Source organism: Eleutherodactylus coqui, chromosome 3 (assembly GCF_035609145.1).
Source record: "Eleutherodactylus coqui strain aEleCoq1 chromosome 3, aEleCoq1.hap1, whole genome shotgun sequence".
Taxonomy (NCBI): domain Eukaryota; kingdom Metazoa; phylum Chordata; class Amphibia; order Anura; family Eleutherodactylidae; genus Eleutherodactylus; species Eleutherodactylus coqui.
The window spans coordinates 108,491,984-108,518,620 of record NC_089839.1 but is presented as its reverse complement, the minus strand read 5'-3'; the positions used below and the strand labels follow the sequence as shown (position 1 = coordinate 108,518,620).

Sequence of the window (26,637 nt, the reverse complement as noted above, 5' to 3'; positions counted from 1 at the left end):
CCCCACAAATCTGACATGAATGACCCATCCTGAAGATGTTTTAGACCTAGCTTCATGTGAAATTGGTCCTATTGTGCTTGTATACGATATGGGGAAATCAAAATTGTGATCCTCATTGGGGAAAGGGACATATACGAGCAAAAATAATCTGAGGATTTTGAACATACAGAGGATTTTCTCTACAGAAAACAGTTCTAGAAACATTTTCAATAACTCTTTCCTTAGGGCTCAGTCACACGGGCATTTTTAGGCATGTTTATTCGCACGTAAAAAAGTTCACACTGCGTGCGTTAAGAAGAGAAAAAATGCGTGACCATGTCCATTGCCACCCATAGTTCTATCTTTTGTCCGTTTGAATTTTATGCGCATGTACAAATCACACATGTGACCACTGCCATTGGGAAGCATTGGTTCTATATAGTGTGATCTTTTTTAATAATCGCCCGTGTGACTGAGCCCTTAGAAAGATCACACTTGCTAGCTTTTTGTCTGAATCTAGCGTAAATGTAGAAATACGATAGAGGAACACTTGTATCTTCACACAGAAGAGCATGTGTCTTGCTTTTGCCACTTCCTAAACATTTCTGGTAGTGAATAGAAAATGTCCGCCAGCAATTCTATAGTTTTTCCTTGCATTCAAACTATGCTACATTTATCCTATGGGTCAGCAGGTTTACAGCTATGCCGAGTATGTTGATTTTTTAATATTTTACTCTTGTACAATAATAGCTCATTTCATGGAGGAAAATAAAGTCTCTTCTATGTTTCCACATTCGAAACCCCATAATTATTTTTTCATCAATGTATACATATGGGGGGCTTATTTTTTTGTGCTCCACACAGTTATAGTGCCCTCTTTTAGACCCCACACAGCAGTGTCCCCATTTGTGCTCTCTCTACAGTAATTTATATGTAATAGAACAAGAAAAAAATGATACTTATACAACACCCTTCTCAATCAGAAAGCAGTGAGAGGACAGAGCCAGCCATGCCCCAGCCCGTAATGAACCTGTCACTTAGTCCTTGCTGCTGTATACGAGTCTATCTTCTGAACTCTTAAAGGGGTTCTGACATGAAGAAAAAAAAATTGTACTCACCTTGCCTGGCCTGGCCCGATCGCCAGGCATGTCCCCTCCAGCCGGCATCATCTTCTGTGCCTTTAAAGCAGAGCAGGAGCGGTCAAAAAGACCGCTTCCTGGCTCTGCTCCGTCCGTCAGGCACTTCCGAGGTCAACGGACGGACCGCTCACAGCAAGCACGTCACAAGCAGTGCTTGCTGTGGGCGGCCCGTCCGTCCGGCTGAACTCCGGAGTGCTGCGCATGCGCAGTGGAGACGCAGCCCGTCCTGACTCCTGTCAGAGGGCACCTCTCTACTGCGCATGCGCGCGATCCCGGAGCGGCGCGGCTGCTGGAGGAAGAAGACTGCCTGCCGGGAGCTGACCCCCCGATGTCAACAACAACAGAAGAACAGGTAAGTGTTATATTTTTATGCTTTAGCAGCCATTAAACCATGGGTTCCCTGGGTCCATTAGGCACACCAGGGGACAATGGCTGCTAAAGCATAAAAAAATTATTCATGTCAGAACCCCTTTAAATATACTCAGTGCTGGGTGAAAATCATGTCCAAAATGTCCAAAGATACAGGTTGAGGCCAAGTACAGAGACTATATATGCTGACTGCCATTCCAGTCTCCTCTTTGTGAACTCTAAGGCTGCCTGTCCACGGGCGATGCGGTATCAGGCGACAGATCTCTGCTGCAGGAGCCGCCGCCCGGGAGCAGGAACTGGCAGACGGATCCCCGCTGTCAGCTTTATCTGATAGGCTGACCGCGGAAGACCATGGAGAATCGCAGCAAGCTGCAATTTGCTGGCCATGAGCGAGAATTGCAATGATTCTCCGCTCGTGGACAGGGGGGAGGCGCTCTCCATAGCAACACTATGGAGAGCTTGAACTGCGTTTCCCGCTGCGATAATCCGGCCGCCGGGAACGCAATTCAAACTCGCTCGTGGACAGGTAGCCTAACCTGTGCCTGGCAATAATAGCTGCATTTATAGAATAGCTAGCATCTAGTAAACATACATTACATACTCAGGCCTTGTGATGCAGTGATGTGATCACTTGTGCTAGGCCGCCAATATCTTGTGTTTTTAGTGGCCCAACGTAGATGACATGATGTTGTCATAGCATAGTGATGCTTGCCCCAATATTTTAAACCTAGGTGGCTGAGCAATATTTAATTTCATTTTGAAAAGCAGAATATGAAATAAAAGCTACTCTGTGATTGATTGCTATTGGGAAGTTTATCTTTACGACAGCTTACATAAAGCAGACCTATTAACTGTTGTACACACAGCATGATAATATGGCCTGGAGGCCAGAAGAAGTGCAGAGTACACAGCTTGGAGGGGCCTAGGTACAGAACTAATTACTTTGCAGCTGAAGTCACTGATATTGTGATGGATTCCCCCAAATAAATAAAACTCTGAGTGTTTTTTTTAGGACTTTTAACCACATTTTGATCATAATGTAAGGGCATATCCTAAAGGTCATGTCCTTTTGGCTATGTTCTGCCCACATATGCTAATAATCTATCACTAATTTCTGTATTTCACAACTATGCACACAAAGAAAAATGTTACCATTGTGACGTCTATGAATTTGATAATCTTGCATATTTCCCATAAAAGGGCTATCCAGTACTTATATATTAATGATATGTCACCTGAGCGCTTCAGCCCCTTCACTGTATACCAGGCACAGCACCATACAGTTTGTAGCAGTGGTGCATGGTACTGGAGCAGCTCAACCTCAATCACTTGAATGTGACTAAGCTGTACATAGACCACGTGACCAATGAAAATGATGTCACAGGCCAGAGAGGAGCCAACTGTGCCTGCCCGAACGCCACAAGCCCTTTAAGCAATTAATTGGCGAGGGTAAGATTATGGCTTTTGAAGAGCCATTATGTCTTCTATTTTTTTCTGTGGTAGAAGTATAAGGAAGGGCTTCTTTTTTGTGGGATGATTTATATTTGTAAAACTACTATTTATGCCCTTAGTAACTTGCCTATTTTGTGCCTTAAAGACTTTCATTGTTGCATTGCAAGAGCTATAATATGTTGGCATAGTTTCATGAGGAGCTTATTTTATATGGGACCAGTTGAACCTCCTCATAGCACCACTCTAGGGTACATACAATGTGTTGTATATAGAGATGAGCGAGCATGCTCGGTTAAGGCAGATACTTAAGCGTGCATCGCTCTTCTCGAGTAACTGAATACTCGTCCGAGCAAATGCGGGGGGGCTTGAGTATCTGCCTTAACCGAGCATGCTCACTCATCTCTAGTTGTATACTTTTATTAATATTTCTTTTAGGAGAGAATGGAAAAACCGTCCAGAAATTCCTCTATTGTTTTTATGGCATTCAACATTCAGTAAAAGTAGCATAATTTTCTTGATCAGCTCGATCACTGCAGTACCAACTTTATTTATGTTATTATTTTTTACTACTTTACCACACTATAAACGTTTTTCTAAAGAAAAACAATTGAATCTGCATTGACGCAGTCTAAGACCATAATCTTTTTATTTTTCCAGCAACTGAGCCTTTTGAAGTCTTGTTTTCTGAGGAAGAGATTCAGTTTTCATTGGTACCTTTTTGGGTACATGTGACTTTCAGGTTGCTTTTTATTGCAGTTTTCAGAGGTGAACGAAAGAAAATTATCTATTCTGGCATTACGCTTTAAAATAATTTTTACTGTGTTTACCAGGCGAGACATATAACTAAATATTTTCATTGTTTCAGTTGTTACGAACATGTATTGCTTGTTTTTTGTTTTTTTTAAAACATCTCTTATTTTATTTATTTGAAAAGGTTTTTGTGTGTGTGTGTGTGTGGGGGGGGGGGGGGGGTGGAATCTGATTTTTTAAAGACTGGATTTAAGAAAAAGAAACTTTATTGAGCTTTTTTTGACACTATTTTTCAGTCCCTCAAGAGGACTTGACTTAATGTGATTTTTGGATCTCTAAAGTGGTAGTACACTGCATTACTTATGTACTGTATTCTACTATGCCTACAACATCAGCCTTTTAGACTTTGCCAGAGGTGTGGTCTAATAGACTGAGATACATGGCAGACACAGAGGCCTTTCTCAGGCCTCTGGTTGTCATGGAAACCCACTGGTACCTTCCAAACACATTGCATGGGGCAGATGGGTGACAGGAAGAGCCCTATCCCACTGTCATCTGCTTATATGTTGCTATTGATCGTGGCATACAAGGGGTTTAACTGCTCGGATCTAAAGTTTTTCCATTCCTGGCAGTTAAAGAGCAGCCAAGCCACCATCTTAAAAATATGTATGTGCAGGTTTAAAGCCTGTTAGCGAGGTCACTATAAAGGTGCACTGCGGTCACTAAGGATTTAATGTACCCTATAATATGTTTGATGTAATTAACAACTTTGAAAAATTTTGAATTGAAATAGAAAAAACTCACAATTGCACCTTTTTTTTTTAAACGAAAAAATTAGATGTTAACTTCATTCTGCAGGTCAGCAATACTGTTGCAGTACTAAATGTATACCTTTTTATAAATTTTTCTGCTTAAAAAAATTTAAATGGCTCTCTGTCACTATATTCTGAGACTATAACTTTGTTTTTATTTTTTCATTGCTGTAGCTGTGTGGGGCTAGTTTTTTGCAGAGCGACCTGTAGTTTTATAGGTGCCATCTTAGGTTACAGCTGACTTATTAGTCACTTTTCATTCTTTTTTTGGAGACAGAGTGCTCTAAAACTCAATTCTGGCATTATGTAATTTTTTTCCTTTCTTTTTTTCATAACTTTCATCGTGCAGTATAAATAATGCAATATTTTACAGTATATTGTACGTTTCAATGGTAGTCTATTAAGCCCTGCTACAGGCAGAGCTTAATAAACTGCAAAATATGGCAGCCCTGGGAGCCTTCACTTGGCTTTGGACTGCCATGTAAACCCATTGACACCCCTCGATCATGTTGCATGGAAAGGGAGGTGTTGATTGAGTGCTGGAGGGGCACTCCCAATCGCCTAGCTGCTTAGTTGTTGCAGCATCTAAACTACTGTTATTGGAGCTAGTTTTGATTGTGGGTGGATATTAGCTGTCTCAAATAGATCAATTAGGATCGGTTCGCGAGCCTGCTCTGTACCCCACCAACAACTGTGCTCTGTGCATTTACAGCTGATGGTCATTGACACATTAAATGCATCATTATTTAAATAACATCTAGACAATACTTAGAAACATATACCTTTTTATGCCATTGAGTTCAATTTTGAAATGTTTAAATATACAGAAAAACTTTTCATCATATACATTATTAAAATTATATCCATTTCATTTCCAAGCTGGGATCACTGGAAAGAGAACCTATCTTGGACAATGGCTCTCTATTCTAGTGTGTAGACAGTGGTCTGTCCATATGCCCTAATAAGGGAGGATGAGAAAATGTGTTTGTATGAGACAACCTCTCTATAGGAAAGGTTCAGCTAAGAACAGTTCATTCAGCATTCATTGCCAATTGGTTTCAGATGGTTAGCACAAAATTTTCCCTGCCACAAAGTATATAAACCCAGGCAGCGCGCCCTAAAGTGACAAATGCTGATTTCCAAGGATTAAGCAGCCTTAACCTTAGCAATCAGCCATTTGCTGTGGAGCTATTTTAACACAATTGGTTGTCAGAATGGGACAGCACTGTAATCAATCAGTTTAGATTTAAATATACAAATGGTGCTGTCAAAAATATTATTCATATCTTTCCAATTTGATACAGCTTTATGAATGAGTTAGCTACTTTTACCTGTGCATAAAATAATGATAAAGCAAAGAAACAAAACAAAAACATCTGCTAGCTTTACTGCACTCAGATTCCACTTTTTGTGATACTGTTACAGAGTACCACTATTTATAGATCCTACCTTATGGTTATCCCGTGGTTCAGCTGGTTTCTGCCTTTGCTTACCTCTTTAACCAGGTGTACGTTTCCTTTTCTGTAAGTGTCTTCTCATCAGCCAATAAATATTAAACTATTTGCATCTAGATTACGTGAGATGTACAGCGATGCAAATTTGCAAGACCATTACTTCTGGATTTTTACCAAAATATTGGAAATTTCATTTTAAATCAAGAGTACTTACCGCAAATACACTTTGCCTATATTGCACTCTCACAATTGGTTAATGTTCCTGATAAATTATTGTTTTTTGTGTATTTGCAAGTAATTACCTTTTTGCCTATAAAATAGCTGTAACTTCTGAGTTTTCACACCCATAATGCTACCCATGTTGTATTATTTCCCCTTATTGGTAATAATTCTTTTTTTAAATGTTAACAAAGCCTATGGAAAGCAGAAGCAAACTATGGTACTCTAAGGCTTCGACTGTGTGCAATTTTAAAGTGGGATTCCTAGTCACTCCAAGTCATTGGTCAAAGTTTTACATGCGACTCTAGCACAACTTTAGTGTGATCAATTCTTACAGTTGAACAAAATGAACAACTCCATGCATTCTCATTATAGCTATATTTTCCATAAAGCACATGCCTACAGTGACATTATTTCAAGGGCATGAGCAAAGGTAGAGCATGACTGCTCCAGTGAGACAGTGGGTAGAAGCATCAGTTGTCAAATAATGATCAAGAGAGATCAATGCTGTAGTAGGGAGCTCATTGTAGGGAGGCATTTTAGTAGCCAAGGAAGCATGAGATAACTCTTTACTACCAACAGCTTTTTCTCAGGTTGTACTGCAGCTAGAGCACTGATTTTGGTCATGTTTTGCAGCCTAGAATCTCCTAGCTGGTATAAGGATGAAGCGGGAGCTGCATATACTTGCTGCCAGTGGCAAAAATAGAAGAAAGGGGGCCACATTGCAAAGATAAAAATGGTCCCTTTATTTGGCACCCAGGAGAAAAGGGTCTAGTGTTTGCTTTTTCTCTTCACTCCATAATCCTCTGGAGAAGGCAGTCTTTCACTAGTTTCAACCACACAATAAAAAAGGGGGTGAGAACAAGAATCTCTGGGCCCTCCTTTCTCCAAGGCCCCCATGGCAGCTGTATGGTCTGCCTCTAATGTACTTACACAGTGTTCAGTGACAAGGGGACTCCCCGCAGAGATAAAGAAATCCTCTGCTATAGCTGTGACAGCTGTGGCAGGGAATTCTTTACTCCCCGCAGGGAATATTTACACAGCAGCTGCGGAGAGGTGAGTATGTAGAGTTTTTTTTAAAGTTTATTGTTAACACAAACCATGGCTGATTTTCAGGGAAGGGCTTATAGTTTAAACCCTTCCTTGAAAATCACTGCAGGGGTGCTGGCATCCTATTGCCTTCAATGCGGCCACCGGCAGCAGCCGTGGCCCCATTGAAAGCGATGCTGCGCGGACCTGCATTCACGTGTGTTTGTGTACGTACGTGGGTGCGTGGTTTTGAGCGCACCAATATACACAAATGCACACGCTCCTGTGAATGCACCCTTATGGCCTTAGTCACACGGGCGTAAATACGCGCATAAAAACCCACGGGCGTATTTACGCGCGTATATACGCACGTAAAAACGCACCTACAAAAGATAGAACATATTGGTGGCAATGGACATGGTCACGCGGTTTTTTACGCGCGTATATACGCGAGTATATACGCGCGTATATACGCCCGTGTGACTAAGGCCTTAAGCGGTGTAAATAAACTAGGCACATGTTAAATTTTTATTTGTGTTGTGTATCTAGTTTTCAGTTCAGATCATACTTTAAGCTACTAATATCAAGTTTTAATCATTTTTAATTGATACGCAATTTCATGAAGGTGTCTGTGTGTATGAAGTGATAAGGAATATTTCGAGAATGTGCCAGTTGTATACTGTGCTTTCAAAAAAATGTATGGCTGTAGGGGTTTAGTATAATTTATTGTTTTGTAAATGTGAAAAGTAGGAAAACTGTCCTGACTGCCAGAGGTGCAAAATGTCTGAAAAACCCTGGAAGTGAAAAGGTTAATTTCCATTCTCTGTTCTGAAGCATTTCTCAGATGTGCAGCTGAAAGAGAGGTGCCTTTCTCTCTAGGAAAAAAATGCTGCAATGGCTAGGTCCTGCTGAGATCTGAGAACCAGAGTAAGGATCTTTTTCAAAGAAAAGATTTCTGCTTCCAAGGTCTTCTGAATGCTGACCAGAGGACGACATTTATTGATCATGAGCCTGCTGTGATGCTGAAAAGCAATTGACAAAAATCCCAGCGCTCCAGGTGTAGAATTGGGTTATTAAAGAAAAATCTGAAAGACACTTACTTGGGTCGGGAGTTTATTCAGAAAGTGAGTAAGGTACAAAACAGTACAACACTCTCCTGTACTGTTTTGTACCTTGCTCACTTTTTGAATAAATTGGATTTACCCATACTCTTCGAACTCCTGTCTGGGTTGCTAACTCCCCACCCAAGTAAGTGTCTTTCATATTTTTCTTCAATAAGCCACTTATACACCTTGAGTGCTGAAATGTTTGTCAATTTGCTTTTCCTGTCTTTCTGACCAAAGTACTGGTGTACCCTGGTTTCCCCCCTGACACACTCACTCTTCCTTATGGATGCAATTTGGGATTACGCATTACAGTGGACCATTGCAACCTTATTTTTTTCAAGATGAACCAGGTCTAGCAGTTTGGCGGCCTGTCTGTTGATAGGTGGTCTGCACCAGGTGAGTCCTGTTTTACCATGACCCTTCATTCATCTGCACTAATTATCCTCTCCATTTTTGGGGCACTGTCATAACTGTTATTACTGGAAGGCTGAGATAGGAACTCCAACTTGTACCCAGACAAAATGATCTATGGACAAGAAAATATTGCTTTTCAGACATGAAGAATAAAAACTTTAGTCTGCCCCCCTCACACATGTGGATTGGCTTTGTTGTGATTGATGGTTGAAACTATTAGCACTAAAAATGAATCCTTTGCTGTTGAGGACTCAAAATTTCTCAGAGCCTTCCTTTTTCTCTTGCCCAGGTCAATTGTGCTTTTGGTTCCAAAATGAACATCTTTAATGAATGAAGCATAACTCAGTTGAGATTTTCCTTAACAGAAGCTTTATTTGTCAGCCAGAATTGGACCAAATAACCTGTCACTGTTGCATAGTATAGAGCAGGGTTCCCCAACTCCAGTCTTCAGGGACCACCAACAGGTCATGTTTTCAGGATTTCCTCTGTGTTGCACAGGTGATGTAATTATTGTCAGTGCCTCAGACATTGCCACAGGTGTTGTTACCAAAGGATATCCTGAAAACATGACCTGTTGGTGGTCCCTGAGGACTGGAGTTGGGGACCCCTGGTATAGAGTATAGGTAACTTTCGAAGTTTGCATCACCTATCCAAGGTCTAACCTGAGGGCTCTATCTGTGGCATTAGTTAAGGCTGCTGACCTTGTGGAAAAACTTAATGAGCCTAAAAATTTGTGGACCGTTTGAGGACAGGGATGGATTTCCTAAAGAAAGCTAGCTCTCCAGTTGATAGCCAAACAGATGGAGATCTGGCCATACAGGTAGCTACTATACAGGATATGAACATGGCTGTAGACATCTCCCATTAACACTTTAGTCTGGCCTCTCATTGTTTTATGCATGGGATCACGGAGCAGATTCATATTCTCAAAGGTCTGTGAGGTCCTTTCAGAAATCTAGGACACCAGAGTGTTTAGCCCATTTTAAAGCATCATCTTCTACAAAAGGATAATTTCTTTTAAAAGTTTTGATTATGCTGGATCTTTTTTCAGGATCCTTTCACTCCCTGTGGATTTTTTTTACATTAGTGAACTGGAAAAACTCTCCTCCTCTGTTCTCCCGGACATTTTATATTTTCATTGTAGCCCTTAAATCTTCTAGAAGAGATTCGGGTTCCTCTGGAAGTCATAGAGGGCAATGGGAATTATTAACTGATAGGTCTGAATTATGTTTAGAAAACACTTCACTTTCATCTTGTACAATTTCAACATCTTAAAAAGTTTGGTACAGGGACTCTAGATAAAGATGTAAAGTGTCTTAGGTAAAGTGGAGGCATTCATAGGTTAATGGCCCTTATACTTTTAAGGAATGAAGGTATTTTTCTGTCACCAGTATCTTTATACATTCAATGTGTAGAAGCATCTTATATGAAGTAGCGAAAATATACTTTTTAATGGCAAACTTTTTGCCCTGGTGGAGGGGAGCATCAACTGATATTTTAGAGGATGACATCTCCCTAACCTGAGAAGATGTATAAATAAAAGTAGACATACAAGGCAAACATGGAGGGGAATCCACCACCAGAAATAATAGAGTCGGAAAAGTAAAAAGGTACACGAGACATATGGGACGGGGGCTTTGAAAGGATTCACAGACCCAAGTGGAGGATCAGTGGAGTCACTGAAAGACAGGCAGAACGAAGGAGGACAACAGACTACAGCTGACTGTCAGGCCTTATTCACATGGGCTACAAAATCGTATGACTATGCTACAAAAACACATGTATGTGAAGCCCATGGTTTCCAATGGGTTCTTTCAGGCTACAAAACATCTCTCATGTGAAAAAACCCATTGGAAATCATGGGCTTCACATACATGTGATTTTGTAGCCCGTGTTCATAAGGCTTTAGGAACAAAAACTGGATCTACTACCAAAAACATAACTTCCAGGATAGTGAACTGCATCACTGCGATGTACATAATTTCATCCACTAGTGCAACAGTGTGAGCACTAAAGCATGCAGCAGCACTCAATTACAGTTTGAATTGGAAGTGAGGTAGAGGTGAAGGGGAAGTGGGAATCCTATATACAGAGGGATTCCCTGTGTTCAAGAGCCATGAATGCGATTGCATCCAGGTGCATAGAAATCCAGGAGGACAACCGGAGAGTGTCCAAAGCTGCCTTTACTGAAGGGCTTATACTTATAATGAGAAGGGAAAAGCCGATGCCAAACAGATCCCTTTTTCTTTGTACCAGTTAAAGAGGTTTTCCAGGGAGAATACTACTAATGACCTGTCCTCAGGATAGGTCATCAATAGTAGACTGGCTGGGCCCCGCCCCTGGGACCCCGACCGATCAGCTGAGCAGGCGCATCCCGTCAGTGCCGCAAATACACAGAGGTCGGAGTTGAAGTAGCAAAAGTCTCTGCCCTGACCCATGTGTAGTGGCTGGAGCTTGTAACTGGAGGCACGACTCTCACCTATCCTGAGTATAGGTCAGCAATATTATTCTCCCTGGAAAAGCCCTTTAATTTTAAACTTTCTGTTATTGTTTATAGATTTACAATATTGTATGGAATATTTCTCCTTTCACATATTAGTACAAACTAGAAAACAATGCAGCATATTCGTTGTAGCTTAATTAAAAAAGAAAAAAAAAAAGCATTTACTATTGTTGGGCATTTGTATAGGAATTATATTTTAAAGATGTGCACTGTTCATTTAACCCCTTAGTGACGGGGCCATCGTAAAACTACATCCTGCTGTTGCAGGACGTGTATGGAGGGAGGTAGTGCCGCTATCTCCCTCCATACAGCGCGGGCGTCAGCTGTTTATTACAGCTGACACCCGCGGGCAATAGCCGCGCTCAGCCGTTCGGCCAATCGCGGCTATTAACCCTTTAAATGCCGCTGTCAAGTCTGACAGCGGCATTTAAATCCCCCAAACGCTGTTCGGGGTTCCCGCACGGCCCCCCCGCGGTGAGATCGGGGGAGCCGTGCAGGTGTCATGGCAGCCAGGGGCCTAATGAAAGGCCCAAGGGCTGCCTTAGCAGACTGCCTATCAAGCCATCGCCGTAGGGTGGCTTGATAGACTGCCTGTAAAAAAGCAGTATGACGTAATGCTATAGCATTACGTCATACTGCAGGAGCGATCAAAGCATCGCATGTTAAAGTTCCCCAGGGGGACTTCAAAGTAAAGTAAAAAAAAAAAATCAATAAAGTTTTTTAAATTGTAAAAAAAAAAAAAGTTATAAAAGTTTAAATCACCCCCCTTTTGCCATATCAATTATTAAAAAATCTAAATCATAAAATAAAAATATGTATTTGGTATCGCCGTGTCCGTAAAAGTCCGATCTATTAAATTATTTTTCCTGCACGGTGAACGTCGTCCGAAAAAAAAAAAAAAGAACGCCAGAAATACACTTTTTTAGTTACCCTGTCTTCCAGAAAAAATGCAATAAAAAGCGATCAAAAAGTCATATGTATTCCAAATTGATACTATCGGAAACTACAGGACATCCCGCAAAAATTGAGCCCTTGCACAACTACGTCGACGGAAAAATAAAAAAGTTATCGCGCGCACAAAATGACCGCAGAAAATAATTGAAAAAAATTAAATATCTTTAAAAAATAAACTTAAAAAAAAAATACAAGTACTACAGCAAAAAAAAAAACTATTTAAGTTTGGTATCGTAGTAATCATACTGTCCCATAGAATTAAAATATCAGGTAGTTTTTGTTGCAGTTTGTGCGCCATAGAAACAGGACGCACTGAAAGATGGTGGAATGTCCTTTTTCTCCGTTTCTCTCCGCTAAGAATTTTTAAAAAGTTTTTCAGTAAATTATATGGTACAATAAATAGTGCCATTGAAAAATACAACTCATCCCGCAAAAAACAAGCCCTCATACAGGCACGTCGATGGATAAATAAAGGAGCTACGATTTTTAAAAAGGGAGTAGGAAAAAACAAAAATGGAAAAAAGCAAAAAAGCTCAGTCACTAAGGGGTTAAAACAGAAAACCCAATCCAAGATGCTTAAATATATGACATTCATATATTTTAACCACAATTTCATAGTACTATTGAAAAAATACACTACATCCGCATATTTTGGTTGCCAAACAGACCTTGTAAATATGACACTTTTCATTTTTCTCATGAAAGTACAGACAATACATGAGTATGTTTACAGGCCAGTACATAAACACTAATATCTTAGTCCACTAACCTCTTATCTACAAAGCATAAGGGCAGATTCACACATCTGTATGCAAGTTGCGCCTGAGATCCTCAGGCGCAACAGACATCATACAGCATATTTTTCGTATGTGTGTACATATATGTGTGTTTGTGTGCTGTCTGAGGCCTGAGAGCATTGAACACTGTATTTGCTATTCTCATCTGTGATACGGATGAAAATAGGATATGTGTCAAGTTTTTGGACTGCAAGTCCATGCAAGAAGAATAGCATGTCTAAAAAGCCCCATTAAAGTCAATGTGTGCGTGTGCTGTCCATGTTGAGTAATAGTGAAAACCAATTCCCCACAGTGTTGACCCCTTAGAGACCGGGCTATTTTGTGCCTCAAGGACTAACTGATTTTTATCATCACATTGCATCACATTGCAAGAGACATAACTCGCTGACATAGGCCCCCTGCACACGGGTGGAAATTCCATGGCGGGATTTCCCGCAGAATTTCCACCCGTGCCCGCCTGCATAGGATTGCATTAGATAACGCTATCCTAGGCAGACGGCCGTGATTTGTCCGCATGAAAACACATGCGGAAAATGTAGAAATGTCACTGGTGATGGGCCCGGCTCCTCTCTGTGCATGGGCCGGCTGTCAGAGAATGAAGACACCAGGAGCGGGTAAGCCGCAGAATTCTCGCAGCGGGATCTGACCTGGCAGTCTGCAGGCGGCCATAGTCGTATAAGGGCTTGTTTAAAGTGGGGCAAGTTGTGTATTTTAATGGCAACACTGTGTGGTACATATATACATATAATGTGCTGTATACTTAAACTTTTTTTCGGGGGGGGGGGGGGGGGGTTTGAGTGGAAAAAAAGTGCCGAAATTCTGCCGGTGTTTTGGGTTTAGTTTTTTACGGCATTAACCATTTGGTAAAAATAACACGATGACTTTCTTATCTGGATCCTCACGATTAGGGTGCGTTCACACGAGCGCATAAACGGCGCGTTTTTGCGACTAAACGTATATACGTGACCATCTGAGGCAATGGTTTCTAATGTATTCGTTCGCACGTGCGATTTTACGGCGCGTAAAAACGGCAACCCGAAAAAAAACCGGAACATATGCGACCGAAATACGCGCCAACGCATATTCGATGGCCGAAAAGACCGTTTGAAAAGTAGGAACAAACGAAAATACGCTTTCTAGCTCTGGTCGTGATCGGCGAAAAACGTTCTTTCCGGCGATTATACGCTGCGTTCGTGCGAACGTAAATACGCCTACGCTCATGTGAACGCACCCTTACTGCAATCAAAGTAAATATACATTTCCCTTATATTTTACTACTTTTGCACAATTAAAACGCTTTTTTAAAGAAAAACAATTGAATCTGCATTGCCGCATTCACAGACTTATAACATTTTTATTTTTCTGGCAGTGGTGCTATGTGAGAACTTGTTATTTGCGGGAAGAGTTGTAGTTTACTATTGGTACCAGTTTGAGCTACATGTGGCTTTTGGATTGTTGTTTATTGTAGTTTTTGGGAGGCAAACAAAAGAAAAATAACTCTCTTTATGACATTCACCATGCAAGATAGATAATTAACAATACATATTATGTGTTTCTTTTTTTTTTTTTTAAACTGCAAAAAAATGATTTTTTTTACTCGATTTTGTCTTCAAATTAAACTTTTTTGGAATTTTGTGACACTATTTATTAATCTCTAAAGGGGACTAGAATAGTACACTGCCTTACTTATGTAGAGCATTCTACTAAGCCTATCACAGCAACCTAATAGACTCTGCAGGCTGTCGACTGCCATGGCAACCTATTGGTACTTTGCAATGGCATTGTAGGGTACCAATGAGTGACAGAAGGAGACCCTACCCCCGTCTGCTTACATACTACAGTTGTTATTGATTGTGGCATGTAAGGGGTTAAGTTGCCAGAGTCTGAGGTTTCTTCACTACTGGCGGTTAGAGCAGTAAGCCAGGCTGTCAGCCAAGCCACAGCTTTAAAAAGATGTATGTTCCGGTATAAAGCCTAATAGCGAGGTCAGTAAAAAGGCGTATTGTGGTCTATAGCCGGTTAACAAAAGTAAGCATACTATTATTTTATGTTCAGTAGCAGAGTAAACAATTTAAGGTAATAAAGAGTAATAAAGTTAGAGTAGAAATTAGAAGGAGATGCAAATGAGGTTAAACTCGAAAGGCCATGCTTACCTGAGGTGGGAGATTTGCAACGATCTTCTGAGGCTGTGGTACTCTCATTAATGTCACAAAGACCAGCTGAAACATAAAACATCAGAGGCGAATTAGGGGAGCGTGTAAATCATTTTCATGATGATTTATAGCAATCAGTAGGCGCCGTATATATATATATCATTCCTAAAGTTGGTCAAATTCATTGAATAATATTTAGATCTACTGTGACTAGCGCTAGCGACCATTATTGAGAGACTTTACTATGTAAAAAACAAGATGCGCACTGTAGAACACTACATGGTACTATCAGCTACAAAAGTAGTCTATGGTACAGATGTGATTATGTGACATATCTAGGCGGAACCGCCATTAGGGTCACATGACTTCTCTGCCTGCAATCACATGAAATGACAGCCATAGAAAGAAAGCAGCACTGTCACTTCCTCTGCCATGCCTAGTAACATTACTGTCTACCTAAATACAGTGAAGGCAAAAGAGGGAAAAGAAAGTTTTTGCCTTCTCTTTTTGGGATCTGGCAGTCTCTGCAGCTACATTATAAAGTAAGACAAGCACATGCATGCCCTTGTGTTCCTGCTGTAATGGCAGAAATCATTACTATGTAGTATGGGTAGATTTACAGTAATTGTCAAATTATAACAGTCATTCCACAAATAAATCCATATTAAGCAATATGAATTGTAACCGCTGGTTTCTAAGCTTATATCCAACAGCACTGCACCAGTGAGGCCGGGCTCTCATGGCCATAAGTGGAATCCGTTGTGGGCTTCCCGCAGTAGATTCCAGCTGTGAGCCCGGCCCTGACCCTGAGTACAGCGCACAATTGTACCCATGCAGGCGGTCATACTCAGTACTTTTTTTTTTGTTTATATTTCCTCTGCCTTTGCTTTGCGATGACACAGATCCCCACCACCCATACACAATGTAATTGCATGAGTTACAGGTATATACAATGGCCTTTATGTAGCAGGCATCCATGGTAAAATAGAACATGGCTGCATTCTATTTTCCACTAGTGGGTTTTGCTATTCCAACATGCTAATGTGACTGGAACTGTGTAAGTCAATGCATCTGATTGCCCGTGTATTACTGTGGATCATACGCTTGTGGAATCCGCACATCAAATCCGATCGTGTGAGGCCGGCCTAAATGTGCTCTGATGAGTTAGCACTTCCTGTGTGCTAACACAACCTGTTCAATGCATTCATTTAAATGCTCTCATTTAGACTGCGGTCAGAAGAGCTTTTTTTTTCACGCATGATTAGTGAAAAAAAATGCACATCCTGTGTAGAAAAATCGCCTAAACAGGTGGATTTGCACTCGTATATTTTAGCTTTTGCAGGTGTGATTTTTTTATGCTTGTAAAAACTGGACATGTGACCGCTTTCATTGGGTTCTATTAGAGCTGCTTTTTTCGTGCACCTATTCATGCGAGAAAAAAACACTTGTCAGACCGCGGCCTTATTAGTCTACAAACAGCAGACATGTGACTGCTGGTTCTACAAGGAGAAAAGGCAAATTAAATTTACGGATAGTAAAAGCAATGGAAGTTTTGAGCTCTTGTAATCTGGGTTACTGTGAATCAAGGGAGAACGATCGTGGATTCCACAACTTGAAACCACCCGTGTGAGCCCTGCCTTATGTTTGACTGTTTTCATCAACTACACTGCTGTTAATGTCTCTGGTGTACTTCACATACGATGCTTTTACATGGGACAATTTGTTGGACGAAGATGCCAAACAAGTCGTCCCAGCGATAATCGTTACTGTGCTTTTACACAGGAGCAACCATTGGTGACTGAAGGTGGAGAGGGCCGGGGATTGTTCCGATTCACCTGCCTCCATTCACAGTAAACAGGCAGTGGTTTATAAGTGAACGACTACCTATTTACACGAAATTATACGTTGTTTAGTTTCTGCATGCAGAAATTGAGTGACACGTGAACAAATTCTTGTTCGCTGTTCAGGCGGGGCATGCATTGAAACTGAATGATAGTCGTTCAGATTCTGGCTGGATTGTAGGAATCCAAACGATAGTCCATCCGTGTAAAAGCACCTTTAGGAGCGCAACAATATAATGACAATTCGATTTAGCATTCCATCACACTATAATGATTGAGGCACAAGATGCACACTGTTGTTTACTATAAAACAATGGTAAGTATCATACTTTAATGTCAGGACTTGACTTACTTATGTTAGAGGAGCGCAGTTTTTTCACGGACTCAGAATACAAGTTAGAAAGGCCGCACATGCAAGAAGCCACAGTCAGCATACCTTAGTGAAGCGATGAAAAAAGGAGAAGACAGACACCAGAGCAGTACAAGGAATATGAAAATGAGAAGTGGCAAATGATAAATGTCATTATAATACAAACAATCTAAAAACATGAGAAACAAACAATGAGAAATTAAAATGAGGAAAGTGAAGAATAATGGAAAAGCCACTATTTTCTTGCACATTTTGCCATGGAGCAGATGACTTCAAGTAGAATATTATATATATAATATATACACACACGTGTCAATTATGTCAGAGCTCACAATGATCTGTAATAAATCCGCTCCTAAATTTAGGAGTCATTTATTTGGTTTTCCATACAACACAAAAGAAAAAAAAACATCAGCAAAATAAAGGCAAAAAGACCCATATCCCCGAAAACCCACCCTGTCCTGATTTGTGCAACCTTTTGCATTCCTTAGTCCATTATTATTTTCTATATGGTTTGTATTACCTAGTTATATAATGTGGATACAGCTAATTAAATTAGCATTGATTTTATTTTATATAATTAACATTAGAATAACTTAATATATATATAGAATATGCATACCATTCATTATTATAAGAGTAGAAGCCATGTTCGCACAAGTGCAGGTGACGTCAAACCAGGAGAGCCTATCCATGATGCTTACCTGCTTGTCAAACTTTGAAATTGTACCTCTTCTCAAATACGCACCTCATTTCAGTAGTGTCACCAACTATAATACACTAATTCATTCTTTTGCTAATGTTAAAGCATTTTGCTCCCAATGCCTAGATGTCTGTTGTGTTAAGGGCCCGATATATTATTTTGGTCATGGCTAATTTAATCAAGTCATCAGCCGAGACATCTCCCACAAAGTCAAGTATACTGGACAATAGCATTGTGACCCCATATATGTTGTATATTGCAGGACATACATTTTCCCAAAAAGAAAGCTGGGTATGAGCATGTCATATGTGTAAGCTCCATTCCTGGACATTTAGGACATCTTCCATTTTTAATAAAAACATTGGTGTTCTGTACACTGTATAAAGTAGAAATACCTGCTAGTATACTTTCCCACACTTCAGTGGCTGTTGATCCCTTATGAAAGAAAAATGGGAAACTTATGTGTTGCTAATCTGAAGGTTTCTCAGGAGTTGTTAATATGCAAGTAAGAGATATTAGACTTCTAGCACCTTTACATGGGACAACTGTTGGGTGCATAAGTGCCCAACAATCTTCCTAACAACCATTGCTTTGCTTCTGTGCTTTCAGTGAATGACGGCGAAACATGCTGGAGATGTCTTCCGGCCACCGTGTTGTACAGGTGCGTGCCTGTAAAGATAGGACATGCGTGCACCACAGGGAATGCACGCATTGTCTTCAATAGAGCCGCGGCTGTAGCAGCGGCTGCATTGAAGACAATGGTCTGCCGGCACCCCTGAATTGTTTTTTCAGGGAAGAGCTTTACATATAAGCTCTTCCCTGAAAAACAAGAATTTTAGTGTAAAAAAAAAAATCAAACAAAAGAAACGTACCTGTCCGCCGCTGCCATGTCCCCACGGGGATGAAGAACACATGTGCCGCATGCGGCAGATGTTTCCCTCATCCTCGTGAGGAAAAAGAATTCCCTGCTGCATCTGTCCCTCTGTGACAGATGCAGCTAAGGAATTCTTGATTCCTGCGGGGAATAAAGAACTCCATACCACAGCTGTCACAGATGACAGCTGCGGTAGGGGATCCAGCTGCCAGCATCCTGTAATTGTTTTTCAAGGAAGGGCTTTAAATATAAGCGCTTCCCTGAAAAACAAGAAAAAATGGTGAATAAAATAAAATTTAAAAAAAAGAATACTCGCCTTTCTTCAGCTGCTGGGGCTCAGCCGCGTCCAGCCTGCTCTTCTCCCTGCACTGCTCTCAGTAGTTTTCAGCAGCGGGGATTTAAAATTTAAAGTGAGTGCTGTCTCAGCTATTGAATGACAGCACTCACCCATTCATGAATTCATGAATGCGTGAGTGCTGCTTCTGATTGGCTGAGCACAGGGACCAATCAGAGCCAGCTCTCAGCTGTCATTCAATAGCTGAGAGCTGCCTCTGATTGGTCACAGTGCTCAGCCAATCAGAGGCAGACAATTCAGCAAGCGGGGATTTTAAATCGCCACCTGCTGAATACTACTGAGAGCAGTGCAGGAGGAAGAGCCGTCTGGACGCGGCTGAGCCCCGACAGCTGAAGAAAGGTGAGTATTCTTTTTTTCTTATATTAAATCACCATTTTTTCTTATTTTTCAGGGACGGGCTTGTATGTAAAGCCCTTCCCTGAAAAACAATTCAGGGGTGCCGGCAGACCATTGCCTTCCATGGAGCCGCCGGCAGCAGCCACGGCTCCATTGAAGGCAATACATGGACCTTCATCCACGTGTGCTTTTGCACATACATAGGTGCGCACCTATGTACGCACAAAAACACGCTCGTATGAAGCGACCCTAAGGATGGATATGGGATTGTGAACTAGATGCCTTTATATTTACCTTGTGCACTATGCCAGCAGCTACTTTTTTTGGCTGACACTTCAAACCTGACTAATATGTTTGGATCCAGCATTTGAATAGGTGTGTCCATACCCTCTTCCCTATGGTTTGGTAATCACGTTTATATTTTTATATTTGTATCTCATTTGTGTCCCTGCTTGCTTTACATACACCTTTTTAAATGGTTTTATTGTGTGTTTTTTTATAAAGTGATCTTTTCTCTTTTGGATTAAATAATAAACAGAATTCTTTAGAAAGACTAGTGTGCCTGGCTGTGTCTACACAGTACAACTACCGCTGAAAATCACTGTTTCAAGAAATTATCTGGGTGATAATCGCCCTATGTAAAGGTACATTACGAATATTGTTAAATAACTGTTATGTACACACATTGTGTAATAGTGATATTACTGTGTGCTGCATATTACAATTATAAAAACTAAAAAAGTGGGTGTGGAAGCCCAAATTAGACTGTCATTATTTGAATGATTTAAAGCTAGGAACTAGCTGGTATATACAGTATATATGATCCTTCTTTGGCACCAGTTTCGAAACCTTTCAAGGCTATAAAATTCCCATCAATATGCACAATGGCATGCTTCTAGTACAACAATTTGTGTCCAAAATATCTCAGCATTTCCACCATGTTTTATGAGAAAGAGTCGTAGTGGGTACTTTAGGTAATACCAGCTTCATCCTATACACCTGCAAAGATTCTAAAAATGGTCTTCCTTCTAATATATGATTTAAAATTCCACTCTTAGAGTCACTCATATCTCCAGTCCTTACCCCTGTAAATAATATAATTGTGACATTAGAAAATAAATTCAAGTATTTGGTTTAGCTGTGCTCCCCTTCCTCCTTAGCAAGTTGTAGTTGCTCCAATTAAATACAGGACAATATTTTCTTCAGGAAAGGTCCCTAAACAACCCATTAATCTTCCTAAAAAGATAAGTCAGAGGCCAGACTGGTGAGTTATGTAGAACATATAGCACTCGAGGCATCAGAGTCATCTTTATGAGATTTGTATATTGCAACACAGGTAACAACTGAGAAGTCATTTATACTAATACAGGACATTGAAATTGTTGGAAGATGCTATGGAGATGGCCAATACTGTTGTACCTTGTCGACACCGGAAGCTAGGAGCAGACCTGTGTTTGGTGGAGGTAATACCCCCCTGTCAAGCCCCGAGTTTCCAATTGGCTGTCTCGTTCCCCTAGCTGTTCAGTGCCCACACTTGGCGGAGTTGATCCATTGTTACCTCTACAAGACACCGCTGTAGCCTTACACCAGACACACAGCAGCTATTGGAGCACCTTCTCAGAGACCCAATCATATAGGGCGTGCTATTCATGATGGGAGCACAGCGCCGGGGACTGTCTCACCCACAGTGGCGTGCTACACAGTAACAGTAGCAGAGGCACGGACTACATTGCTAGAAGAACACTGTTTGGAACAGCGGCAGGGGTCATCTGTCTCAGCAATCACTCACAGCAGTGGTGGGGTCGTCAGTCACAGCAGCGGCGGGGTCCTAACACTCATCGTAAGCCTTCACCCATGGCACATCACTGCAGCAGACCCACACAGTCAATCGGAAGCTAGGGGCTTGACACGGGGCGTTAACTCCAACAAAGCCAGGTCAGCCCCCAGCTTCCGGTGGAGAAAAGGTACACCAGTACAGAGATGGCCTTTCAATGATATTCATTACTGCTTATTTAGCTTGTATAACTGATGAATACTGAATTTCAATAGAGTTATATATTCATAAAACTGTGGTTCTAATAACAAGACAATTTTCTGTGCCTAGTAAGAGCACACTTTAATAAAACTAGAGTAAACGTAATTATAACAAGTACAAAACTAGTGTTACCTTGCGGCGGTTGCTGGTCCTCCCGGGGCGGCAGTGTGCGGGGTCCCGCGGTCGGGGCGCGTCTCCCCGGCTTGTTGATCGGCTGCCGGGGGCGCGGGTGCCTGGCCGGCGTGTTGCTGGTGGCGCACAGCGCCGTGCGCGCGCATCTGTGAGTGCAGCTGCCGTGCATGAGCTCCCTTTTAGTATGTTCTGCTGGGAGTTGGCTACCTCCCTCTCTCCGCCCCTGGGCGGAGGCTTTTGTTTAAAGTTCGGGCAGAGACTGTCAATCACTGCCAGTTATTGGTTTCCCTCAGTGTGCTAGTTAGTCTGCCTCGGTTGGTCTCCTGCTTCTGTCATCTTGTCTACTATACTTTGCTATTATCCGCCAGGTTTTTTCATCTGCCTCACTTCTGCATAGTATTGTTGGTTATTTTCATCTGCCTTTTCTGTCAGTATTCTACCCTTTCCATCCAGGTACGCCAGCGTCCCTTTTTCGGTCCCTAGTTAGAGTAGGGATCGCCGCCCAGTTGCCCGCCTGGCGTTAGCCAGGAGTGGAGGCAAGTAGGCAGGGACAGGGGTTGTGGGTGAGATCTAGGGCACCCGGGCTGGCGTATCAAGGGTAGTATACCGTAACATAATAACTGGGCCTTAAAATTGCTCTCCAATGGAGGCCATGAGTACCCTTGCAAGTCAGTTGCAGGATTTAGTGGTCGTGATCCAAGACCTGTCCGTTCATATGGTGGCCCAGGAGCAGCGGGAGTTAGTGGCACGTTTCTACCGCCCCTTCTATTCCTGAGCCCAAGTGTCTGCTTCCTGAGGTATTTTCAGGGGAGAGGAGCAAGTTTTTTTGTTTTTCAGCAGGCATGCAGATTGTATTTTCGGATGCGGCCCGCTCCTCCGGCTCAGAATCACAGAAAGTGGGATTGATTATGTCCTTACTTCAGGGTCCCCCCCAGAAATAGGCCTACTCCTTACCCGAGAGTTCGACTTGCCTGTAGTCAGTTGATTAGCTTTTTCGGGAGCTTGGAGTTTTTTTTTTGATGAGCCAGACCGTGTGGGGTTGGCGGTATCCCATCTCATGTCTCTACGTCAGCAGTGACTATTGCTCTAAATTTAGACTGTATGCAGGTGAAACCTCTTGGAACGATAGCGCCCTTAAAGATGTGTTTTTGTTGGGTCTTTCTGACGCGGTCAGGGATCTACTCATTTCTCATCCCGCTCCCGTGACACTCAATGATGTGATGGAATTGGCGTTCAAAGCGAACAGGAGGCTGAGATCAAGAAAAGAGGAGGGGGGCGGAGCCTGACCGGCGATGTGAGCGGCCGCGTCTCGGAGTAGCTCCGCTAAAAACCAGCAAATCCATCCTACTAACGGGTCCCAGAGTCGGCGAAAAGCCGTAAAATACAGAGCGGAGGCACAGCGGAGAGCATCGGCGGCCAGTCAAACACCCGCGGAGGAAATGGTCCGCGGTAAAGAGAGGGAAAGGAGAAGAAGCCGGCGGCCGGCAAAAACAAGATGGCGCCGGCGGGAGAGAGCCGCGAACGTTAATACTGCGCCCCAGCACAAGCAGCACAGACACAGCACGCAAGCTGGCGAGGTATGCCAGGGAGGAGGGGGGCAGAAAAGAGGCATCCACAAGCCCTAAGCAGCAGAGGGGAGACATAGAGGAGCAGGGGAGCCCACAAGGAAGCATACAAATGGCGGGAGCAGGAGGGCAGGAAGAAGCCACATATACAGGAACTACAGAAAGAGTGAAAAGTAAAGAATGGACAGACAAGGCAAACACAGAAGTAATCCCTAATAAGCATAGCCAAAATAAAGATATGCACAGCAGCTCACATACTGTGCAAAACGCTGACAACTACAGACAAGAAGTCATAAGTAATGCAGACAGCCCCAGCCGCAAAAAAGATGGCGCAGTTAACACCAATGCGGCTGACCACCATATGCGAGAAAGCATAAACAATTCAAGTAATCCAGATAATGGTGCACATAGCGCAAATTATGCAAGCACACCAGATAGCTGTACATGGGATGGTTCCCGCAATGCAGATGAGTCTGCCATAAAAGACCAAAGACAAGTAGATGCGAGAAATGCCAAAGAACCCACGCTGAAAGAAATCTTCGGCGAAATCACCAAATGCAACGCATCGCTGAGCAACCTTAACATGCAAATGGGTGCGATGCAAAGTAATGTAAACCTGTTACGGCAAGATGTGCGAAAAATATCAGAACGTCTAACAGAAACCGAACAAAGAATAAGTGACGTAGAAGACGTAATACAGCCAATGCAACGAGACGTGGAAAAAAACCTGCAAGATATACAATATCTACAGAACAAAGTAGATGACCTAGAAAATAGGTCAAGAAGGAACAACATGCGGATTGTGGGCCTCCCAGAAAAAGCGGAAGGAAGAAACCCGGCAGAATTTTTTGAAACATGGCTGCCCGAGCTGTTCGGAAGAAACACCCTAACTGCGATGTTTGCAGTCGAAAGAGCCCACCGTGTACCTACATGACCCCTCCCCCCGGGGGCTCCCGCCAGGCCGATACTCATCAAAGTACTGCACTACAGAGACCGAGACACCATACTCCAAAAGGCCCGCGAAAAGGGTGAAATCCAATTTAATGGCGCGAAAGTCTCCTTTTTCCCAGACTTCTCTACGGAGATACAAAAGAAGCGCACAACATTTATAGAAATAAAAAGACGGCTGCGAAACCTGCAAGTACCCTATGGAATGTTGTATCCAGCCAAATTGAGAGTGGCGGCGCTGGGTACGACACACTTCTTTGAAAGCCCAAAAGAAGCCAGCGACTGGATAGATCAAAGTGAAGAATAAATTCGGAGGGGAAGAGCGCCACGTAAGTCACCATGAAGAGGCAACGCTGAAAGAAACGCTTATTCGAGGGGAACCCGAAACTTCTGAAAGGAGCTCCTGGGACGACAGGATGCATCGCGCAGGAGAATGGAGGACTGGTACCCCGATCCGATTGGAAGACAACGGATCAGTGAGTTACATGTTGGGAGTGTTTGTTGTTTGGTCTCTCTCTCGTATAGTTGGGAAATGTTAAACAATTTACAGATAGAAGGGATAAGGTTATATGATAGAAAAACGGTTCAGGGAAGGATAAGGGGAAGAAATGTTAACGTAAATGTACAAACGAAAAGTATATTGCAAATAACGAAAATGTGTACAGTGCAGGTGGATAAATGTATGTCTTGGTGGATGCGGGGGGCCAGGCCAAAACGTTGCTGGAGAGACCCATTGCTGGGAACTGACAGTGACTGCGCGGGCGAGTCACAAATACAGAGATACGGATCCTCCCAGTGCGACTCACTCACAAAAATAAAAAGGGGTGGTGCCGCTCAGAAAATAGTAACCCTGAGGAAGGCAAAAAATAAGGAGAATGAGTAGTAAGGTCAGGATCGTCTCGTGGAATGTGAGAGGTATGAGCGACCAGACAAAAAGGTCAGCAATATTACAAGCCATCAAGGAGCAAGGTCCGGCTATTATTTGTCTGCAGGAGACACATCTATCAAAAGAAAACATGGACATGCTTAAAGTAGGGTGGATGGGACAGAGCTTCCACTCCACACACACAAGGTACTCCAGAGGGGTCAGCATAGTGGTACACAGGAATATACCATTTAAATGCCTAACACGAAAAATCGATCCAGAAGGCCGCTTTATATGCCTACACTGTAGAATCTACAACTATACATGCATTATAGCTTCAGTATATATCCCGCCACCATATAATAACACGATAATGCGGCAAGCAATAGGATTCCTAGCAGATAAACCGGACATCCCAGTCCTTATAATAGGCGACTTTAACTCGGTCATTAACCCTGCACAGGACAGACTACGGGCAGGAAACGTAAACGAGGAAAGGGACCTGACATCCCTTGGTAAACTAATAAATGAAATAGCATTGATAGACATATGGAGAACATGGTACCTCACACATAAACAATACTCCTGCTACTCAACTACCCACCAATGTTTATCTAGAATAGACCTAGCAGTGGGGAATATTCAGATATATAGGGATATAACCTCAATAGAATACCTACCAAGAGTTATATCTGACCACTCCATGCTATGTCTGGACCTACAGCACAGTAACACTGATAGCCACCCCCAAAAGAGATGGAACTTGAACCCGCATTGGCTAAATATAATAAACAAGGAAAACATGAAAACAACACTAGAGGAATACTTTGTTCTAAACAAAGATACTACAAGTATGACAGTCTGCTGGGAGGCCATGAAGGCATATATGAGGGGGGTATACAACAACAAATCACCCAAGCAAAGAAGGGACATAGAGAAAGAGGGCAAAAATTACGGGAAAAGCTAAAAGAAACGGAAGAAAACTACATAAAAGAGAAAAATATAACAACACTCAATTTATGAAAACAAGCCCAAGAGGCCCTTAACAAATACTCACTAGACACAGCAGCCACCAAAAATGGGTTCCGGAAGCAGGCATATTACGAAGAAGGAGAAAGAACGGGACATATGCTGGCAGTTATAGCCCGAGCACAAACTAGCCCCACATATATCATTAAATTAAAAGACACACAAGGCGAGATTGTTAGAGATGTAATATCCATAAGAGAGATCGCGCGGGAATTCTACTCCTCCCTGTACTCCTCGAGATTGGATAAAACGATAGAACAAATTGAGGAATACTTGGCGGACATAATAACGCACAGATTGACGGAGGAACAGAGAGAGTTCCTAGATGCACCAATAGATCTGGAGGAGATGCAAGAGGCGGTAAAAGACATGCAAAATAACAAGGCCCCAGGGGAGGACGGTTTCCCAATAGAATTTTACAAACAACATGCAGATATTCTGTTGCCACAACTTC

The 26,637-nt window shown here is 42.2% G+C and overlaps 1 protein-coding gene across 2 annotated transcripts in view; it reads right to left on the bottom strand.

Annotated features, from left to right (window-relative positions):
- The window catches only part of STXBP5 (syntaxin binding protein 5), a 429,990-nt gene that overhangs the window by 36,144 nt on the left and 367,209 nt on the right, over positions 1 to 26,637 (bottom strand). For both annotated transcript variants that reach the window (XM_066595949.1, XM_066595950.1), the window contains exon 19: positions 15,131 to 15,196. In XM_066595949.1, the coding sequence (XP_066452046.1) occupies positions 15,131 to 15,196 (66 nt within the window). The remainder of the gene's footprint in view (positions 1 to 15,130; positions 15,197 to 26,637) is intronic.